The 21,893-nt window shown below is 44.2% G+C and overlaps 1 protein-coding gene across 5 annotated transcripts in view; it reads left to right on the top strand.

Annotated features, from left to right (window-relative positions):
- The window catches only part of VTI1A (vesicle transport through interaction with t-SNAREs 1A), a 364,802-nt gene that overhangs the window by 318,472 nt on the left and 24,437 nt on the right, over positions 1–21,893 (top strand). Inside the window, exon 8 of one of the 5 annotated variants that reach the window (XM_025881067.2) lies at positions 21,687–21,762. The exons of the other annotated variants lie outside the window; for them this stretch is intronic. Coding sequence (XP_025736852.1) covers positions 21,687–21,747 — 61 coding nt within the window. The 3' untranslated portion in view covers positions 21,748–21,762. Of the gene's footprint in view, positions 1–21,686; positions 21,763–21,893 lie in introns of those variants that run through there. 5 annotated transcript variants of the gene reach the window in all.

Below are 21,893 nucleotides of genomic sequence, written 5' to 3'. Positions count from 1 at the left end.
GCATTTTCTTAATGACTAATGAGGTTGCTCATTTTTTTCACATGCTTATTAGCCATTGGTATATGGTCTTTGGTGAAATGTCTATTTAGCTCTTTTCTAATTGTATAAATTTTTAATGGAGTTGTTTGTCTTAGTATTGGATTTTGAGAGTTTTTATTTTTTACGCTTCTGGATACAAGTCTTTTATTAGATATAGGATTTGCAGATACTCTCCCTTAGCCTGTAGCTTGCCTTTCTATTTTCTTATTGGTGAATTTTTAAAAAGTAAAAGCTTCTAAATGTGGGAGAGTCAGTTTATCAATTCTTTGTTTTATGGATCATGCTAGTGTCTTGCCTAAGAAATCTTTGCCTATCCCAAGGTGACAAGGATTTTCTTCTAGGTTTTCTTCTAGAAGTTTGATAGTTTTAGCTGTTACATTTAAGTCTGTGTTCCGTTTTGAATTTTTGTGTATAGTGTGAGATAATGGTCTAAGTTCATTTTTTTTCAAAATATAGGCATCCAATTCCCCTAGCATGTTTGAACTGCTTTGGATCCTTTGTCAAAAAAGAAGTGATAAATGTAAAGGTTTAATTCTGAGATTGCTATCTTGTTCCATTGATCTAAATGTTGTCCTTACACCAATAAATACTATATGGTCTCAATTACTATAGCTTTGTAACAAGTTTGAAATCCAGTGATGGAAGTCCTTCAATTTGTTATTTTTAAAATTGTTTTGGCCATTCTAGCTCTTTTCATATATATATTAAGGATTCACTTTCAAACACACACACACACACACACACACTAAGATTTAATAAAGCTTGCGTTGAATTGCCATCTTAACAGTATTGAATTTTCCAGTCACAAACATGAACTTGTTCTCCATTTATTTAGATCTTTAATTTTTCTCAGCATTATTTTACAGATTTCATTGTACAGGTTTTACGCTTATTTTGTTAAAATTATTCCAAATTTTTTTATTCTCTTTGATCCTGTTGTCAATTAAGTTGTTTTCTTAATTTCATTTGCATACTATTCATTGCTGGTATGTAGAAATACAATTAGTTTTTGTATGTTGATCTTGTGTCTTGCAATTTTGCTATACTTACTAGTTCCAGTAGCTTTTTGTAGACTCCTTAGGATTCTTTACATATAGAATCATGTCATCTGTAAATGAAGATAATTTTATCTCCTCCTTTCCAGTCAAGATGCCTTTTATTTCTCTTTCATGCTGGACTGCATTGGCTAGAACCTCCGGTACAACGTTGAACAGTAGTGGTAAGAGCATTCTTGCCTCAATCCCAATCCTAGGGGGAAAGCATTCAGTCTTTTTCATTAAGTATGATGTTACCTATGGATTGATTTTTCATAGACACCCTTTAATCAGATTGAGGAAATTCTCTTTTATTCCAAGTTTTTGAGTTTTGTCATGAATAGGTGTTGGATTTTGCCAGATGTTTTTTCTGTGTCTAATAAGATGATCGTGTGGGTTTTGTCCCTTCTTATATTAATGCAGTATATTACATTAATTGATTTTCATATGTTAAACCAATCTTGCATTACTGGGATAAATCCATCTGGTCGTGGTGCTTAATTCTTTTAATATGTTGCTGGATTCTTTACAAATTTAATATTTTTAAAGAATTTGGGTGTCTTATGTTTATGGTGAGTAGTTCTTGTGATGTCTTTGTTTAGCTTTTGTATAAGGCCTCATAGAATGAGTTGGGAAGTATTCTCTCCTCCTCTATTAGAAAATCGATCAGTATTACTTTGTTAAATATGCAATAGAGGGGACCCTGGGTGGTTCAGTCTGTTGAGCATCCCACTCTTGATTTCGACTTGGGTCATGATCTTGGGGTCATGGGATTGAGCCCTGCATCAGGCTCTGAGCTCAGCAGGGAGTCTGCTTAAGGATTCTCTCTCCCTCTCCCTTTGCCCCTCCCCCCACTCACACACACGCTCTCTCTCTCTCTCTGTAATAAATAAATAAATTTTTAAAAAATATATGCGATAGAATTCATTGTTCAAGCCATCTGGTGCTGGGCTTTTCTTTGTGGGAAGATTTTAAATTACTAATCCAATTTATTTACTTGTCATAGGTCTATTCAGTTTTTCTATGTCTTCTTGAGTCAGTTTTGTTTTTTTTTTTTAAGATTTTATTTATTTATTTGACAGAAAGAGACACAGCGAGAGAGGGAACAGAAGCAGGGGGAGTGGGAGAGGGAGAAGCAGGCTTCCTGCGGAGCAGGGAGCCCGATACAGGACTCGATCCCAGGACCTTGGGATCATGACCTGAGCCGAAGGCAGATGCTTAATGACTGAGCCACCCAGGCGCCCCAGAGTCAGTTTTTTTGTTTTGTTTTGTTTTGTTTTTAAGATTTTATTTATTTGACAGAGAGAGACATAGCGAGAGAGGGAACACAAGTAGGGGGAGTGGGAAAGGGAGAAGCAGGCTACCCACCAAGCAGGGAGCCCGATGTGGAGCTCAATCCCAGGACCCTGGGATCATGACCTGAGCCAAAGGCAGACGCTTAATGGCTGAGCCACCAGGCACCCCCCCAGAGTCAGTTGTGATAATGCATATATTTGTTCATTTCACCTAAATTGTCTAATTTTTTAGCATAAAGTTATTCAGAATATTCCCTTATAATTCTTTTAATTTTTGTTAAGTCAGTAGAGATGTTCCTTTTTCATTGTCGGTATTGGTAATTGTATGTTTTTCTTCTTGGTTATTCTAGCTAAAAGTTTATCAGTTTCATTGATCTTTTCAAAAAGCCAACTTTAGGGGCGCCTGGGTGGCTCAGTCAGTTAAGCATCCGACTCTTGATTTCAGCTCAGCTCATGACCTCAGGGTCGTGAGATCAAGTACCAGGTCAGGCTCTGTGCTGAGTGTGGAGCTTGCTTAAGATTCTCTCTCTCTCCCTCTCCCTCTGTGCCCCTCATCCTGCCCATGCTCTCTCTCTCTCTCTCTCTCTCTCTCTCTCAAAAATAAATAAATAAATAAATAAATAGCCAACTTTTGAGTTCATTAAATTTCTTTTTTGTGTTGTTTTCTATCTCATTGATTTCTGCTCTAACCCTTCTTTTTTCCTGCTTGTGTTGGGCTTAATTTGCTCTTTTTCTAATTTGTTAGTGTAGTAGCTTAGATTAATGATTTGTAACTTCTCTTTTTTTCTCATTTCTAATTTTTTTCTAAATTTCCTTCTAAGTTCTGCTTTAGTCACATCCCACGTATATGGATAGTTTTGTTTTCATTCATTTCAAAGCATTTTCTAATTTCCATTGTAATTTCTTGTTTGCCTCATAGGTTCATTAGAAGTGTGTTACTTAATTCTCTAATATTTGGGGATTTCCCAAATTACTTTCTTTTGTGGTCAATTTCTAATTTAGTCCAGTTGTGTTTGGAGAACACACTTTTTATTATTTCAGTTCTTTTCAATTTACTGAGACTTGTTTTATGGCCTATATGTGTTCTATGCAGGGGAATATTACATGTGGTTTTGAAAAGAACGTGTATTCTGCTGTCATTGAGTGCAGTGTTCTATAAATGTTAATTGGGTCAAGTTGGCTGATAATGTTGAAGCCTTCTATATCTTTACTGATTATTTGTCTCGTGATTCTATCAGTAGTCTTTTGTTTTTTTTTTTTAAGTGGGCTCCATGCTCAGCATGGGGCCCAACTCAGGGCTTGAATTCACGTCCCTGAGATCAAGACCTGAGCTGAGATCAAGAGTCAATGCCTAACTGACTCAGCTATCCAGACACCCCTTCTATGAGTTTTTTGAGAGGAGTATTGAAATCTTCAAGGGTAATTATTGACCTTTTTCCTTTCATCTGTCAATTTGTGCTTCATGAATTTTAGGAAATGGTTGTTAGGTATGTATATGTTTATAATTGCCATATCTTCCTGGTGCATTGACCCTTTCATATTTATTATGTAATGTTTCTCTTTGTCTCTAGGAATATTTCTTATCCTAAAGTCCATTTGTCTGATACTAGTGTAGGCACTCCAGTTCTCTCATGGTTACTATTTGCATGGTATAAATATATATGTATATATTTCCACCTTTAACTTTCAACCAATGTGTGTTTTTGAATCTGAAGTGTGTTTCTTGTAGACAGCATAAAGTTGAATTTTTTAAATTCTGTCTGACAATCTGCCATTTGATTGGAGTATTTAGTCCCATAGCATTTGTACAATTTTTGATCTTGTTGGATTTATGCCTGTTATTTTGCTGTGTTTTCTATATGCCTCATGTCTTTTTTTCCCATTTCCCCTTTTCAGTTTTCTGTTTTAAAATAGATATTTTTGTATACCGTTTCAATTATCTGCTGGTTTTTAAACTACATTTGTGGTTATTATTTTCCTAGTCTCTGCACTAGGAATTGCCATATATATCCCAACTTTTCACAATCTACTTCAGCTTATTACTGACTTAATTTTAATAAAACCTAGCAGCTTTATTCCAATATAGCCAGTGTCTTCCCTTTTCCTTTGTACTATCATGGATATGATACGATTGTCATATTATGTATGTTCTAAGCCCCAAAATACTAAATTATAATTATTGCTTATTCAATCTTTATGTTTTTTAAAGAAATGAAGGGAACAGAAGAGAACATATATAGCTATGCAGTCTTTTATATTTCCCCACATATATACCATTTCTAGTGTTCTTCATTTCTTTCTGTGGAGTTGAGTTACCATCTGGGGTCATTTCCCTTCATTCAGCCTAAAGGACTTCGTGTAGGATTTCTTATAAGGCAAGTGTGCTAACAAAAAGAAAAAAAACACACACACAAAAACTTTCTCATTCTTTGTTTACCTATAAATATCTTTTTGTCACTTTCATTTTTGAGGGATAGTATTGCTAGATATGGAATTCTTGGTAGAAAGATTCCCTGCACTCCTACCCTTTCTACCACTTAACTATGTTGTTCTGCTGTCTTCTCCTCCATTGTTTCTGAGGAGAAGTCAGCTATTAATCATCCTGCTGTTTACCTGTACATAATGGGTTATTTTTGCTTTGCTGCTTTCAGGATTTTCTCTTCAAGCCATTATTTCTTAAATATTTTTTTCCGCCATTTTCTCTCTTCCTTATCCTTCTGGGACTCCCATTGCACGTATGTTGGTCTGCTTACTATTGTCACACAGGCCTTTGAGGCTCAGCTCACCTTCCTTCAGTCGTTTTTTCTTTCTCATCTTCAGATTGGATGATTTCTATTGACACGTGTTCAAATTCGGTAATTCCTGTTCGTGTAATTTATGTATTTTTCAACTCTAGAACCTTTTTTATAGTTCCTCTTTCTCTGCTAAGATTCCCTATTTGGTGAATTATTGTCATCATAATTTCTTTTAATTCTTTAAACAGTCTCTTTAATTCTTTGAATGCTTATAATAGCTGCTTTGAAGTCTTTGTCTGCTAGATCCAACATCAGAGCCACTCAGAATCAGTTTGTATTGACTGCTTTTATTCTCCTGAATATGGAGCATGCTTTTTTCTTTCTCAATCGTGTCATAATATTTTGTTGAAAACTAAACATTTTAGATGATATATTGTAACAGCTCAGGGTTCTGATATTTTTAAATAGCTTGCCTGAACATAATCTGCAGGCTCCATCTCCCCTGCAGTTTGCTCAGTTGTTGCTTTTCTGTTTGTTTCTTATTTTATGAGCCTGGCTTCCTAGGGGTTGCCCCTTTATGTGCCTAGCTTATTGGCCACCCAGTGATTGAGAAAGGGTTGCGTTCAAAAACCGTGAACCCATAAGTCTTCCATCCTTTGCCAAGTGACCGATATGTGGGTTGAGGAAAACATTCAAAGTTCAGCCTGTTCTCAAGCCTGCCTTGGCTTTGACTTTTTACTGGGGGTCTCTCAGATCTCCCTGACACATGCACATACTTTGCCAATCAACAGCTTATGGCTCTCTCATTTCCCGGATCTGTCACATTTTTGGTTGGTCTGTCACTCACCAACCAAACCAGAACCACAACCTCAGGCTAACAGAACGACTGGGTGGCTCAGTCGGTTAAGCATCTGCCTTCAGCTCAGGTCATGATCCCAGGGTCCTGGGATCAAGCCCCATATCAGGCTCCCTGCTCAGTGGAGAGTCTGGTTCTCCCTCCCCTGCTTGTGCTCTGTCTCTCTCTCTCTCCCAAATAAATAAATAAGATCTTAAAAAAAAAAAAAAAAAAAGAACTTTGGGTTTTTCCTTCTGTATTTCCCTATCAGGTTTGCTGCTTTTACATTTTACAGAATGCCACTGGGCATGGGTTTTGCCTTCTGCTCCAAGTCAAGTCAGATGTCTCTGGCAGCCCCACCCTGGTAAAACTATCATTCTAGCCAACGAAGCTAGGGGAAGAAGTGGGGATGTTCTTACACAAAGTTCTTCTGAAAGCTTTCTATGAATAAACACTTCTTGATTTCTTTTTTTTTTTTTTTTTGCCTTTGGTCATTATCCAAAGAACTGAGAGGCTTTTTTTTTTTTCTTTTCTGAGGATTTTTTAGACAATTGTTTAGTTTTATACTTGTTTTAGGGAGAGTGAATTTGCTGACCTCTTCACTCGTAGCCAGAAGTCCCCCTGTAGAAGGAGTTTTGCTAGCCTGTATAAAGTGTATGTTTGTGGGGTGCCGGGTTGGCTCAGTCAGTAGAGCGTGTGACTCTTGATCTCAGGGTTGTGAGTTCGAGCCCCACTTGGAGTGTAGAGATTAAAAAGAAGAGCTTTAAAAAATAAATGAAATAAAGTGTGTGTGTGTGTGTGTGTGTGTGTGTCTGTGTGTGTGTATAAAGTATGTAGGATGTGGTTGTAACGAAAGACTTCACCCTTTCATCCCACCCACCTCACCATCAGGAGTTTGTGGAAGGCTCTGCATGGGCTTACATTGGCTACAAATCTGGGGCAGTTCTTCTCGCTCATTCACTGACCCAAGGGCAACAGGTGGGACCTGTTTCTGACAGAACTGTGGAAGAAAAATGGGCTAGTTGTCAGCTTGTTTCACTTTCATTTATCTCCGTCATCTGGGAATACAATATAGATAGTATCAGGCCCAACAAAAGGAACATCCTGATATTATTTTCAGTTTTTTGTCTAGACAGAGAAGACTAAGCACTTGGATATCAGAAATACCTACCATGAAAAATAAGAAAGATGGGCTCAGTGGAAGGCCAGAGGGGGGTAGCACGGCTTGTTCACTTTTTCTCTCTATATTCTTCTTTTTTTTAAAAAAAGAAAAAAGTTTAAACCCCACCACCCACTCGTCGGGTGATTGGAGACTGTAGTTGTAAAAATGTGCTGCAGGCAGAAGTTCTGAAAAATCCCAGAAAGTGTTGAAAACATCTCTAAACAAGGTATTTTTCTCCTGCACCTTTCTTGCTAAAGGTCCCAATTGCAGCCAAGAAAACTAGTGAGAATGTTAGCTGCCAAATAAAAAATTTATGACAGTGTTTGGCAAAGGACTATCTCGCTGCTTGTTTTATACATTTCCACAAGGCACTGGAAGGCAGCCTCTTTTTTCCTTCCCCTCCCACCCCTGCAACCCCCCCACTTTGGGTACATATACCTTACTGATCACTGTTCTGGGTCTGTTTTCTAATAAAAGAGCAAACTCCTATAAAGTAGGATTAAGCAATGTAACTTTTTTCCTCTTTAGTTGCCTCTGAAAGTGTGAGGGAAATTTTTTCAAATATGTGTTGCATAGAAGGGGAGAAGAGATGCTGGATCTGCTGGTTTAGAATGGACACATTTATGAGAAAAAGAGCAAGGACCTTTTAATTAATGACTGGAGGCTCTTAGGGACAGAAGGAATCTTAGAATTCCCTCAGTCCTTGCACACGCCCCCCACCCAACACTTTGCAGATAAGGAAACGGGGGCCCAGAAGGAGCCGGCATTCTGCCTAAGGTCACACAGCCAAGCTCACCTGGGACGCTTTCCGCCCCGCATCCCAGGCTTTATGCGCCACTTTGTGCCCCAGCCCAGCCTGGATTTTGTGTGCGGGGATTCCCGCACCCGTACGTGCACTTACAGCATGTTTGATGAGCATTAGCTTTCAAAGCCATTCTGCTTTATGAAAATTAAAACATCTCCTTCCCTAAAATTCTTTTAAAAATCTAACGCATTAAAACTGGGTCAAGATCAGGGCCGTGATCTGCCGAAATGGCATTGCCTGCCGGTATCAGTGAAGCCTCCTGGTTGTACCATGAAATGTTTCCATGAGCCTTTACAAAGGGCGGGGGGGGGGGGCTCTATTTAGGAAAAAAAGGTTTTCTCAGACCAAGTTTGGATGTTGATAGTAATAAGGACCTAGGCTGCTGAACACCCCCGAAATAGTCTGCCCGCCTGTCTGGGAAAGCAAAATTATCTGTCGCAGCCTTTTCAAAACAGTTACCAGGTGATGCTTTCAGTTGTTAATGAGTGCCGTGTAGCACACAGGTCATCATGGGGACTTACTCGAAAGCCTGGCTGCACGCCGCGCCTCGCCCCGGCTCCCGCCCGCTGAGGCCTCTGCAGTGGCGGACCCACATTTCTGCAGCGCCCGGGCTCGGGGCCGTGTGCCGTCAGCCCGTGTTACTTGATACAAAGTACTGCAGACGGACCAGGAGTAAGCGGATTATTTCAGACAGGGTTCGGAGGTAACTGGAGGAAGATTAGCTCGACATGAGGCAGATATCGTAAGCAAATTAGAAAACCTCCCCAATTAGTACAAGAAACCCAGATTTGTGCCTTTTGTGATCTTCTGCTGAAAGGCAAAGTGTCGATGTTATGGGCTCTAGGCTTGATTTAAGTTGAAATGTTGGCATGTCCTATCAGTGCATGTTAGCTTCTGAGGCTGTGTACCGGCCTAATAAATGAAGTAAATCCCTGTTCTCCTCGGCTGCCAAGTGGTCCTTGTTCTGAGGTTCTATAAGTTGGGGTATGTTTTATTTGGCCCTGGAATAATCTCTAGGGCATATTATAATATTTCTATACTGGGAATATTCAACATGACTGCAGGGTCCCACACTTAATCGCTCTTGTTTGTTTGTCTTAGGGCACATGTATCATGCTGAAGTCATAAAAATGGAGCGTGCAAAATGCCAGATGCTACAAATGCAATTAGATACTTAAAAATAGCTTCCCTTGGTGGCACTGCTTGAAATCTGAACTGGGCCTTGTTTTTCCAAACCGGGTGACACTTTTCTGCTAAGCTACTGCTTGTGTGCTTGGACCAGAGGCCCGGGTCCCCTTCAGAGCCCCATGCCCAGGATCAGGTCATTCTAGAAATCAGACCAGGCCCTACTGTCCTATCAATATCATGGCAGTCCCAAGCAGGTTTTCTTTTTCTCAGACTGCACTGTGTTGTGTCTTGTTTCTTGACCCCTGGTGATTCACAGTCAAGTTGCATGTGGCAAAAGCTCTCAAGAGACCGAGCCCAACTTGTGTAAAGAAGATGAGATGTCTACACTCCTCATTTTAAGGTTTGAAATGCAGTCCAGATCAACTTTTATTTCACCAGAATTCAAACAACCACAAAGCTCAGATTTTATTTTGTAGTCTCTCTCTGTTTTTGTAGGTATATGTGCTGAGTGAATTTTTTTTTCTGATTGTAAAATTAGTGCATATTCATGACAGAAACTAATTTAGAAAAGGTGAGATTTTTTTAAAGATCTGCATTATCCCAGTATCTAGCCGTGATCATTACTTTAAGCTTAGGTATGTATTTTCCTTTTAGCAAAATTGGGATCATAACGCACTTACTGTTTACAACCTTTGCTTTTTTAGCTAGTATTTTATGGGCAAGAGAATTGGTGGTCTTCATGCTGGGTGGGATAGTTCAACATCCTCTTACGCCTTCTGAGTGATCAAGAACAAATTCGTTCAATGTGGTTTTAGTAGTAATTCTATTTTAGTGTATTTTTTTCTTTGAAAATCATCAGTATCCAAGCAACATTTGTGGCAACTCTCAACTCACCAGTGTTAATATGAAATATTATCACATCACCATATTCCTTTGAGTGGAACTTTGCATTTTCTGTTTTTACATGCATGATCTAATTTGAACATCACAAGAACCTATAAGGTAGGAAAAAAAAACAGATGTTGTTATCCCTGATTTTATTCATAAATGCAAAGTGAGCTAGAATGTAGGATGCAACATAATGCCCATGATTGCTCTTCACACCATGCACGGTACGTGGTCTTTGAAATCAGGCCTGACTTTAAATACCAACTTTGCCACCGACTTGCTGTGTGTGATAGTGGGCAAATTAACCTCCCTGAGCCTCAGTTTTCCTCTTCTGGAAAATGAGAACATTGATACCTTTGTAATAGTTGTGTTAGGAGAATTCAGTAAAAGAATTTGTGTACTTAAAATAGTATAAGGCACAAAAAAAGATTTAAAAAAATAAATTTTACCATTGTTTTTCTTTTTCTCACACATCCCCTCTCATTTTCTTATAACCTTGTGAATAAATTATTAGGTTTCTTTCTTTCAATTTACTCAATTCTTAGTTTAGTGTTATTTTAAATAATAATTATACACATAATAACAGTTCAAGAAAATGTAGAAATACATAGAGATAGAAAAAAACACCTACCACCTGTCACAAAGGAACACTGTTAACACTTGGCTACATTTCCTTCCAGCCATTTTTTCCCCCTGCACAAAGGCTTGCCATTTGTTTTAGACATAGCAACTACTATCGCACACCGAGCTAATGAAATAGAGGTGGTAGTTAAGGCGTGTGTTTTAGAGAATGTGCACTGCATGCCACCATACTCTACTCTTGTTTCCAGATTGTAAAAGAGGTGCCCCTTGGGAATCCCACTTCCCTTGGCAGGAAGCCAAAACCAGGGGTCAGATGGGTTGTCGTGGCAGAGGTACAATGAGGTTGTCTCAAGAACCTGACATATTTGAACGCACTGGGTCCGTGGCCCACTGATTCTGTGGCCTTGGAGCAAAGTGTGTAAAGCTCAGCCCAACAAGACTCAGTCCGACGAAACTTCCAACAGAGGCCACCATCCGTCAGGTCTGAAATCAGCCTTGTTGTCACCCAAGGCATGGGCAGCTCAGAATTACTACTCTAGAGTTATCTTCAACCACTGGGAAGAAAAGCTTTCTCCTAGACTCTTAAAAGGTGTTCTGTTCAGGCCGAAAGGAAAATTCCTACAGCCAAGCATCTCTTGTCAGCTAATTTGATAGTTCTCTATCAAGTAAACCATTAGTGAATACATTGATTCTTCTTTTTTTTTTTTTTTTCCTTTTTTGCAGTTCTGCCTTGGCTATTCCCAAGATTTCTCTGAACCAGTTGGGCAAAATTGATTTTTATTAGTTCCACCGGCCTTGTGGAAAATTATCTCATGAACTGGTTTTTATAGGAAGACTCAAAGCACAGCACAGGGTAAAAAATAAGCCTATAGCAGTCAAAACTGTTGTCTGAAATGTCTTCAGACTGGAAGGCTGAATTTATTGCACAAAACAAGTGCTCGCAAGGCTGAGGTGTGCCATCCTGCTCATTATCACCGGAAAGGGGAACCAAAAAGCCGAGTAAAAAATTAAATTTTAATAATGCCAGTGATATTTTCTAAATCTTTCCTGACAGAAAGATTCTCATTATTTTTATCTGTCTCCGAGTAGGTTCTTTTAGTGCCATCTCAGAAATGGCCTTCGCTATGATTGTTTTCCAGGCTTTAAAGCATCTGAAAAACCAAATATATACAGAGAGAAATATGCTTTAGATTGTTCAAGGAAGAGCTGTGACCGTGGTAACATTTCGGCTGGTGCATTTGCAGCCAACATTTACTGGGAATGCCTTCAGCTTTCACAAAAGAGGTCCACGTTGTTAAGACAATTGAAGTAAATCCCCCGAACAAAGGGGACCCACCATCCGCTGCACTTGGCTACAGAGGAACCCAGGGGCCCCAAGTCCCAAGTTTGGGTTCGTTCTGGAAATCTCCCCGTGCTGGCCATGAAAGGAGATTCAAGGGAAAACTGGAAATGTTCTGTTGTTTTGGTAAACATGTAAACTCGCTTTCCAAGTATCACATGGAACAGGATTGTTTGGGGATATGAGGAAAAATAAAGCCAGAATCATTCAAGTAGTCGACCCATAAGGACATGAGTTCCTTTTGTTTTCTTAGTTTCTCAGTGCCTGTGTGTAAACCTGTCCTGTCTGGTCCCAAAAGGATTTGTAGCAAATTACCTAAATACAAACAAAAGATTTTCTATAAATAAAATGAAGTCAGGGGTGAGGTTAGTACACAAACTTGGAAGTTTGTGAGAGGTGGGCCACAAATTTATCTCGAGGCATCCTGGCAGAGGAAGATGGTTTCAGTTACATGAGTCAATACCCATAAGATAAAAACATAGCTCTTTCCCCTACCCCGACGCAAGAGAACACCTTCCCGTGGGACCTCATTGCAGGGACACGTGCTGTTCAGGGTAATAAACACCATGTTCAAGAGCATCCTTACAGGAAGGATGAGCTCCACAGGGCCGCTTCTTACTGTTCTCTGTGTAAGCCAGTGGCATTGCGCCAAGCACAGGTGAGAGCGTGTGTGTGAGCCCAAACAGCACGGTGCAGGTGGGTTCCCGGGGGCTCCGCCACTCCGGGGAGAGACCCTGGTATCTCCAGGAGAGATGGACCCCATTCATGAGACTCCTCAGTCACCGCCATTTCTCTCTGCTGGACTTCTGACAGATACTCAGCAGGGGACTTTGAGGTCGTGCCCTCTAGCAAGGACCTGGAGCGACACCACCTTCTGTTGGTAATTAGGTGGCCTCATGTTGTCTGGTAGCTGGTAGTCAGGGGTTGGATTTCGCCATCCACTTTTGAAAAATGAAGGCCAAGGAGCTTGGGGGCAGCCCCTCCAAAGGATGAGAGAGAAAAAAGTGGCTCCTTCTTTGTAACATTCAGGCTGCTTGTTGGCTCAGCTCCGTGAAGGTCCCTCCCAACTAAGGGTTGGTTTTTCTGTTTATTGCAGCAAAATAAAGAACCTGAGAATGTGTTCAAAGGCCACTCTCCTCCTCAGCAATTTTTCTTTTTTTTTAATCAAGTCCATAAACGTAGTCCTCAGCATCCATCCTCAGGAGTGCTTGGGTCACATATAGCTACTACCAGTTTAGAGTTGGGGAAACTGAGGCACGCTTACTTGATTTTCACAAGATCGCTCAGTAGATTGCAAATCTCTCTTTGCTTCTTATCCTCCAGTAGAGACTGCTTGGTTTCCCCTCACAGGCCTACTGGCTTATAAGGTGTTGCATGTAAGACGTACATCATCCTCCTTGAGAATCGCCAGCTGGGCTCTTGAGTGCATTGGGCAGGCTGCGAAGGTCAAGGGGGCTGCAGATGTGGGGTCCAGCCGACCTCTGCCTGGGCTTTTCATCACCTTGTGAGAGGTCCACAGGGCACACACAAGCTGGTTTGTGGCTTCTGTTGACCTCTCACTGGCCTTTGATCCGGTAGTTGGGAGTTGGTTATGGGCTAAGTTGGATACACTCAGTGTAGACCCTGGTATTGATGCTCCTCTCGAGGCTGAACTTCACACTTCTGTGGGGTCGGGAGGGCCTCTGAGAGAATCCCCAGGACAGTGGTAGGGCAGGACGCTTTCAGCCACCCACCCCCTTCCTTTTCATTTGTTCCATAATAACCAGTCAGAGGTCACAGACTGAAGACCCACAGGCCCACTCTGCCCCCCAGACAGATGTGCTTTGTTTGGCCACCCAGTGTTTTGGAAAACTTTTACTCGGTTGCCAGTAATTAAACCTTGGGAGATTTCATAGAAGGAACACAATTGCTGGCTTCTCTTAGCAAATCAGAAGATCTGGCTGCACTCGGCCCACTTTGAGTCCCATAGCAGTCAGGAGCAGCCCCCCAATTTAGAGAAAAAGCAAACACTCCCATTTCTCCCAGTTCCCACTCCTGGTGCCCACAGCCTCGACTGGCTACCCGCCCCCCACCTCCCCACAGGACTTCCTTGCTTAGTTAGAGACAACGCGTGTTTTCAGGCCAGCAGTGACGTGGCTTCACCCGGCACAAACCTTGGGATCCTGCCATCTGCCTGTCACCCCAGCGCCCCCCACCCCGAAAGAACTATGAGTCAGCCATCCTGCTTATCATTAATAAGCCTTCAGAGAGGGCCTTCTTAACCTGGAGTTCACCTGCTCCAAAGTGATTAGTACCACTTTGGGGTATGTAAGGTGAGTTTAAGGGAAAAGATGGTGAAGGACGTGTAAGTTCGAGCAGACGGCGCACACTCTGCTGGGGGGGCGTCATGTACTCTCCCGCCAGGAAAACAGAGTAGCCCAGGGATTAGCACTGGCAGCAGGTCCCTGGAATGGAGGGACCCGTGGGCAGAACAGGCTGCAGATGGGCCCAGGACTGGGGTCACCTGATGGAAGCTAGAAGCATGGAGGCCTGTCTGGCGCCACAGTGGAGATGGAGCTGCTGAGAAGACAAAGGAAGAAAGGGAAGAATACCCTGGCTTCTCTTCCCCTCCCTGCCCACCCCTGGTGTCCTCCCAGTGCCTCCCACCGGCTGAATGCAGCGGGAAGCTGGCCGCAGGAGTCAGCCTCTCTGTGATGCAGAGAAAAGCAGTCAAGGGACAAGAAGAGGATCTAAAGAGAAGCAAGGCCGGGACTGGCACAGTGGGGCTACGGTTGAAGACAGCCCGTTCAGCTTGCCGCACAGCCAAATCTGGACAAGACAGAGAAGTTCTGGTGTTATAATCTAGAAAGTGTAACCACATCCCTCAAGAGTTGACAGAGATGCAGGTGGCTGATAAACTTTTGCCAAAATGTTCCTTCCTCCTGACACCAGGAAAGGAAAAAGGTGTAAATCCGTAACAATTAGGAGATAAGTATCTGACGTCATATCTTGCAGGGAAGGAATGTTAGAGCCCATCACTAAAGCCAAGGCAACTGTGTCTCCACCAGTCTCACCTCAGCCAGCCGTGGCTCAGAAGAGGCATCTTGGCTTGTTCCTTCCCAGGGTGTTCCCAGGGAAACCAACAGAGCTGGCAAGGGCAGCCTCCACCTTCCTGAATAGCTTAGTAGCTGCTGAAGATGGGGCTTCCAGGAGAGGGGCTCAGCCTGGACCCCACAAGGCAAGCTAATCAGGGTCAGCGCCAGGATGTGCCCCGCAGGAATCAGAGAGAAATCTGCAGGCTTTCCAGGCCAAGACACCTGACATGGGGGTGCGGGGGAGCTGTCGAACACTGCAGGGGGAAGGGGGAGCAGCCAAACAAGAAAGAGTTTCAGGGCCCATTGTGGGGACATCTGTGAGTGATAATAGAAGTGGAATAATAATAATTCTTAGAGCTCTTTACGGAGCAGTTACCATGACCAAGCACTGACCTAAAGCACCTCATGTTGAATTAACTCATTTCTTTATTAATGTAATTCATTGAGGTACTGCTATTATTAGCCCCAACTTTCTTCTGATGTGGAAACTGACGCATTGGTTCTTTGGAACTTTCAGATTCCTTGTATTGGCACTTTTGTTTTTCTTTTTCAATAGAGGACGGAAGGAGGTTGTCCACTTTCTGTTTTGCCAAGTAAGAGAGAGAACATTTCCGATGTCCAAGTAAGGACATTGGAAAAAAACACTGCCATCTACTATCACCATCACATCATAAAATAAGAACGTTTTCACACTAAAGCAGTCAAGTGGACTTAATCTCAGAGAAATAAGGAAGCAACCTGCACAGCTGGTGTGTGGCAGATCCTGGACCCAAATCTGGGCAGTTTGGCTCCAGAAGTGAAGGGAGCTGCTCAGCTTCTGCCCAAACGTAGTTCACGGCTGCCCTGGAGGATAAAAGAGTGAGGGGCCCTCAGCCGGGAGGAAGTGGCGGGGGGCCAGGTGAACAGGGCGGCGAGGCTGCCTCACAATACAGGGGCAGGACCCAGCAGGAATAGGGGACCTCAGGGCACCCAGCAGGAGTGGGGAGGGGGTGGGGGTTCAGCACCTAAAACTGGGGGTTGGGAAGGGGATGCCTCTCCGGCCTGACACCATGATAGTCTGCCTTGTGCTGAGAACTTTACCGGGGCCACATCTGGAGTGGGCCTGGCCTTCTCCCCCAGTGGGCCTGAGCCACCAAATCTGGGTTCTCATAAATCAGGATCATTGTGAGATTAAACGACATCACACATGCAATAAGCATCCAAGACCACAAAAAGTCACCTTGCCTTTTTAAGACTGGAAGTATATCGCTACCCACACCCCATGCAGACAATACTTGGGAGAGATTCCTTTACTACATTTCGTGGATGAAGAGACCTTTAGTCCTTTCCCAGAATCACACCATGAGTCTAGCTAATTCTCCCGCCTGATTTTCTTTTCTGTCAGGTACTCTATTCCAACAGATGCATTAAATTAAATCTTCCACAGACCTGGCATCTTCTGATAGCATATTCCCTCATTTGTATGATAGGTGATGTAAACATAACGAAAAATCATGTGGTCCCAGGTCACTGGGCGAGGGGCAGTCTTGGGTGAGCAGTCCCCAGAGGACAAGGGCCATTCACTTTGTCCCGGAATCCAGTGAGGGATCCAGTGATCATGCCTTTACCTAGAACAGAGAGGCAGAGAGGACAACAGACTGAAGAAAGTTGACAAATATGCTACTGAATAAAAATGAACGTTATCTTAGTAATTTCCTGTGCGTTTACACCAGGCACTAAGAAAAGAGTTGACTTTGGTTAATTAATGTTCCATACTTTCAACAAAATTAACCTGCATACCCAATTACTGTGTCTGTGGAGAAGAATATAAAGATGAAGATGTCAAAGACTGGCCCTTCAAACAACCAAGAAGAATCTGGTAGGGAACGTAAGACACACCAGTTACATAAATAACCACTGTGTTATTGGGGTGTCCCGCAGGGGTAGAAGACAAGCTTGGAGGGGGATTTGAGGTCTTGGTGAAAGTGGGGATGAGAACGGTCTCCACCTCACAGGATTGCTGTGAAGGTCCAACAAAGTGTAGAAGATGCCAGAACAGCACCTGGCCCGGAGTATGTGCCCAGTGGCGTGGCATGGCCATGTCTGTGTCCGTCCTTGACGAGGCTGCCGCCACGAGCACCAGGGACACCGTCCTGTCAAGGCCTGAGGAGGAATCGCCAGCTGGGTGGGATTGTCTAGCTGTCAGGCACGGAAACTTTCACATTTCTCCGATTGGGACTTTTTCTTTTTAAATCCCGGACAGAGGATTGTCCACTTTTTGTTTTGCCAAGTCAGAGAGAATAATTTCCAAGGAGAGAGGGTATATCGCCAATGTCCAAATAAGGTCACCGGGGAAAAAACCTGCCACCTACCATCACCATCACGCCATAAAACGAAGGACATTTGGGCGCTGAAGCAGTCGAAGGGACACGATGTTGGAGAAACAGCGAGTCCTTTAAATTGAGTCATCTTGTGTTCAGGGACAAAGAAGCTTCCAAGCTGCTCTTCTCGAGGCAGCCTCAGCCCAGAGCGCGGGAACCACTGTTCTCCGTGGCCTGTGCGCTGTGGTGTGTTCTCTGATTTTGTCCAACGGATCCCCTTCGCAGCAACCTGTCTGTGAGTGGCCATCTCGCACCGTCACCACGGTGACACTGGCCACTTGGATGAGCCTGAACATTACCACGAAACAAGAATGAGCCTGGGGGTCTGAAGGCCCGGCTGGCCCCCCAGATGGCCGGCCTTGGGCAGGTCCCTGGCCCTCCCAGGCGGTGGAGCCCGCTGTCCGCTCTAGCGGGCGGCAGACCCACCAGGGACTAAGTAGATGATGCCTTTCTGGAGTATCATGACTTCATTCCTTTCAAGTCCTTCAGAAACCCTTTGATTCTATCTGAAAGCCCCATGGCCAGCCAAGCCACTCTCCAGGCCCCTTGCCACGGTCAAGTCCATGTTTAAGAATGGTAGTGGCCGTGGCGCCCAGCCTGAAACTTGCTGTACAGCTTTGGAGCAGAGAGTGCACGGTAGCTGCAGATCGCTGATCAGAACCCTTCGGCCTTATGCGTGCACCCTGACAGGTCCTTGCTGGCGGCCTTCCCCGGCCAGTCCAGGGCAGTGGGCACACAGCAAATTGTCGCGCGCCGGCATTGCTCTGGTAACGGCCTTTCCTGTCAGGCTTCTGTAATTGATTGCTCACTGTGACACCCTCAGCTCCCACCGGGCAGGGACTCTGTGTTTCCTTTTTTCCTCAGCAGAACCCGTCTGTGCACGGCGCAGGGACCACTCTGTTCTCCAGCAGACCAGGGCCGGCCTCACCTAGCTTTCAGCTTTCAGACCAGGAGTGAGCAAACCGGGGATGGAAGGCCAAATCTAGCCCGCTGCCTGTTTTTTGTCTGACCCGCGGGATCAAGATCACCTTACATTTTTACATGATGGGAAAAAAATCAAAATAATTCTGTTAACATACGGAAACTAAATGAAATTCAAATTTCTAGTTTCTGACTGGGAAGTTTTCTTTGAACACAGCTATGCTTGCCCGCCCGCGAGGTCTCCGGCTGCCCTGTCGCTATGAAGGGCAAAGCCAGGAGTTGCAACAGAGACCATACAGCCCACGAAGCCGAAACCAGTACTGTCATGACTTGAACCGTGTTCTCCCCTGACCCCCTGGCCACCCCCCACATTCATATGATGAAGTCCTAACCCCTCCAATCGCGCAGAATGTGACCTTGTTTGGAAATGGGGTCCTTGCTGATGTTACTAATTAAGATGAGGCGTACCAGAGCAGGGTGATCCCCGAATGCAGGATGACTAGTGTCCTTATGGAAAGAGGACATTTGGGCCCAGACCCATACCCAGGGAGAGGGCCATGTGAAGATGGAGGCAGAGATCAGGGTGATGCGTCTACAAGCCAAGGAACCTCAAATATTGTCCACACGGAAGCCAGGGAGAGGGGTGGAACCCGTGTTCCCTCACAGCCTGAGGACAAACCAACCTGCCAACACCTTGATCTCCAACTTCGAGCGTCCAGAACTGTGAGACAGTCCGTTTCTGTTATGTAAGCCCCCAGTCTGTGGGCCTTTGTGATGGCAGCTCTAGAAAACTAACACATCTACTCTCTGGTCCTTTACAGAGAGCATTTGCTGATTGCTGTTGGACTAAGTAGAAATTTGGAAGTGGGGTCAAGCTATCTGACCCTCACTCAGGACCTAACCTAGGTGTGCTAGGGCTCAGACCCCCATTCCTATCTCCTGTGTTCCTTGCCGGAGTGTGCTCATTTCTCCACCAAACCTCTCCATCAAAACATATCCTTCCTTGTGCCTTGTGCCCTCAGGGCTCACAGACAACCCACTTCTCCTAAACTTTGGTCAGTAAATGTGGACGATGAATGGTGGATGATGGCTTAGTAAGGTGACCCAGAGGTGACATCTGGCTTGTCCTCCTATTTTAAATGTCTTTTCCCAGAGGTAGGAGTCCTCTGAGACGTGTCCCCTCGGGTCTGCCTCTCGTGTGGCTTTGGGCAGTGCCTGCTCAGTGCCTGAGTGGAAATTCTCATTCTGAAATGAAAGAACCAACAGCTCCAGAAGATTATGAGCCCCATGGCTATGTTCAGAGCTTCCAGGGAACAAGGCTGGGACGGCCCTGTCCTCAGAGGAAGACTTTGTACAGTTCCTAAGTAAATACGTCCGGCAGCCAGGGGACAGTGGATCGAGAACAGTCATCATAAAGGCCAACACAAGATGACCAGGGCCATAGCCCATCCTGGATCCAAGAAGTCCATGTATTTGGGTCCTGGCATTGCCATAACCAAGTACCACCAACTGAGTGGCTAAAACAACAAATGTATTCTTTCCCGGTTCTGGGGGCTTGAAGTCTGAGATCAAGGAGTCAGCAGGGCCATGTTCCTTCCAAGGGCTCTAGAGATGCAACCTTCCTTACCTTTCCCAGATTCTGTGGCCCCAGGCATTCCTTGGCTCTAGCTACATCTCTAGTCTCTGCTACCAGTCTCACATGGTCTTTTCCCCCCATGTCTTTCTGTGTCCTGTCTTCTTATAAGGACACCAGTCATTGGATCTAGGCCCCACCGTACCTCAAGATGATTTTATCTCCAGATCCTTGACAGATTACATCTGCAGAGACCCTGCTTCCAAACAAGGTCCCATCCCGAGGTTCCAGGTGGACCTGATTGGGGTGGGGTTGGAAGGGACACCGTTCGCCTCAGTACAGTCAGTATGGTTGACAGTGAAAGAAGCCTCAACCAAACTTGCTCAAATCCAAAGGGAATGTTTGGCTCCTCTAACTGGGAAGTTTAAATGTGACTCTTCAGGTTTCAGGCACATAGCAGGATCCAAGGGTCCAAAGAATGCTTTTAGGAATCCATCTCTTTTCTTCTTCATCTCTGGACTCTGTGTTCCTCTGTGTTGGTGTCCTTCGGGCAGGTTCCCGTCCTGCATGGTGAGAAGAATGCCCTGTAGCTGTTCTAGGCTTCCATTGTCCCTACAGTCAATCCCAGTAAAGAGAGGACCTCTTTCTTGATTTTCCAGGAAAAAAAGTCCCTGGAGGTCTCTCTCTTGCTTGGGTGGCATGCCACTTCCTTAACAAACACTTGTGCAAGGGATAGGAAGCTGTCATTAGCTGAGCCTGCCTGGGTGCTATGTCTTCCTGTGGAATCAGGGAAGGGGGTCAGCCCTACCTGACTCCTGGGGTGAGGCTGAGGATTCTTCCCAAAGGTGCAGGACACAGAAGACCCCAGATGGGCATTATCAGGGGGCATAACAGCCATACAACTCTCGCTCAGAGGCAACCATGTATCAGGCTTGGAAATAATGCTTCCAACTAAAGTTAGTGTTAGAGGCTGATGACAATGAACCATTTCCCCTATTCCTGTTTTCATTTCTTTCTGGTGAATACTAACATTGAAGTTGACAGAGAACTTGGAGAGCCTTTCCCTTGGCCCTTGTTTTGGGGAACTTCCCAGAGAAACATGGGTATACACTCCCTTGCACAGTTTACCCCATGCTCTCATGATTGCTAATTGTTCTGCCAGTTGTTACTGTTCTGTCAGACCCCAGAGGTGGGGCATCATTATTCAGGCCTGCTTCGCCAGGCAGGAAAGCGTGTGTAGGACGGGGCGCTGAACCTATGGAGTGTCGCGCACTCTCCAGCTAATGAATGCAGGCTTGTAAAAGCTTCTGGACACTGCTGGCATCCTTAATGGGAGGGTGGCTGATAGCTAACTCCTAGAGCCGTGCTTGTCTACAAGCAGCCCTTAGAAAGCAGGAAACATACTACGTGAACCTTCAGGGGAGCATATGGAGCTAGAGTCTCTTGTTCGTGCATTCAGCAAGCATTTTTTTGAGAACAGCCATGCCAAGCTCTGTTTGAGACACTAGGAATACAAAAGACAAAGGAGAGTCAGACCCTAGAAGGTCTACTTTTTACTGGAGAATCCTGCACAGAAACAGAAAATCATTAAAGAACTGTGTGGTAAGGGATGCACAGGGAAGTACGAATGGGAGAAGGGCACAGGCAGGAAATTCTTTGTGGAAGTCATGCAGAGAATATGCTGTAGATCAAGGACTTGGTTTTGGAATTAGGGCAAATCAACATCAAAATGCTTTTAGGTCTCAACTAACAGAAGACCTGACTCAAACTGACTCGAAAAATTAAGTTAGTTTATCTTCTCATATAACTCTTGAGTCCAGAGGAAGGGTGGTTTGATATAGAGTTTCACCATGTTTTCAGGACCAGGGTTCCATTTCTCTGCCACTCTTTTGACTGCGCTGCCCTCCACGGGTCAGCTTCTTCCTTAGGCTGGCTTCCCTTATGGACACAAAATGGCTGCAGCAGATCCAGGACTAACACCCACACACCAGACAATCCGGATGACCCAGCATTTGAAGCAAAGCTTCTGAGAGTCACTCTGCTGGACTGGCAGAAGTCACATGCCTTCATCTCATCTCATTAAGCCATATTTCATTGCCTTACTACAAGTCGGCTGTGAGTCC

This window comes from Callorhinus ursinus, unplaced genomic scaffold, assembly GCF_003265705.2.
Source record: "Callorhinus ursinus isolate GAN/ISIS: 27379988/994484 unplaced genomic scaffold, GSC_fseal_2.0 scaffold20, whole genome shotgun sequence".
In the NCBI taxonomy this organism is placed as follows: Eukaryota; Metazoa; Chordata; class Mammalia; order Carnivora; family Otariidae; genus Callorhinus; species Callorhinus ursinus.
Note: the sequence above shows the minus strand (reverse complement) of the source record. Positions and strands in the feature narration are given on the sequence as shown.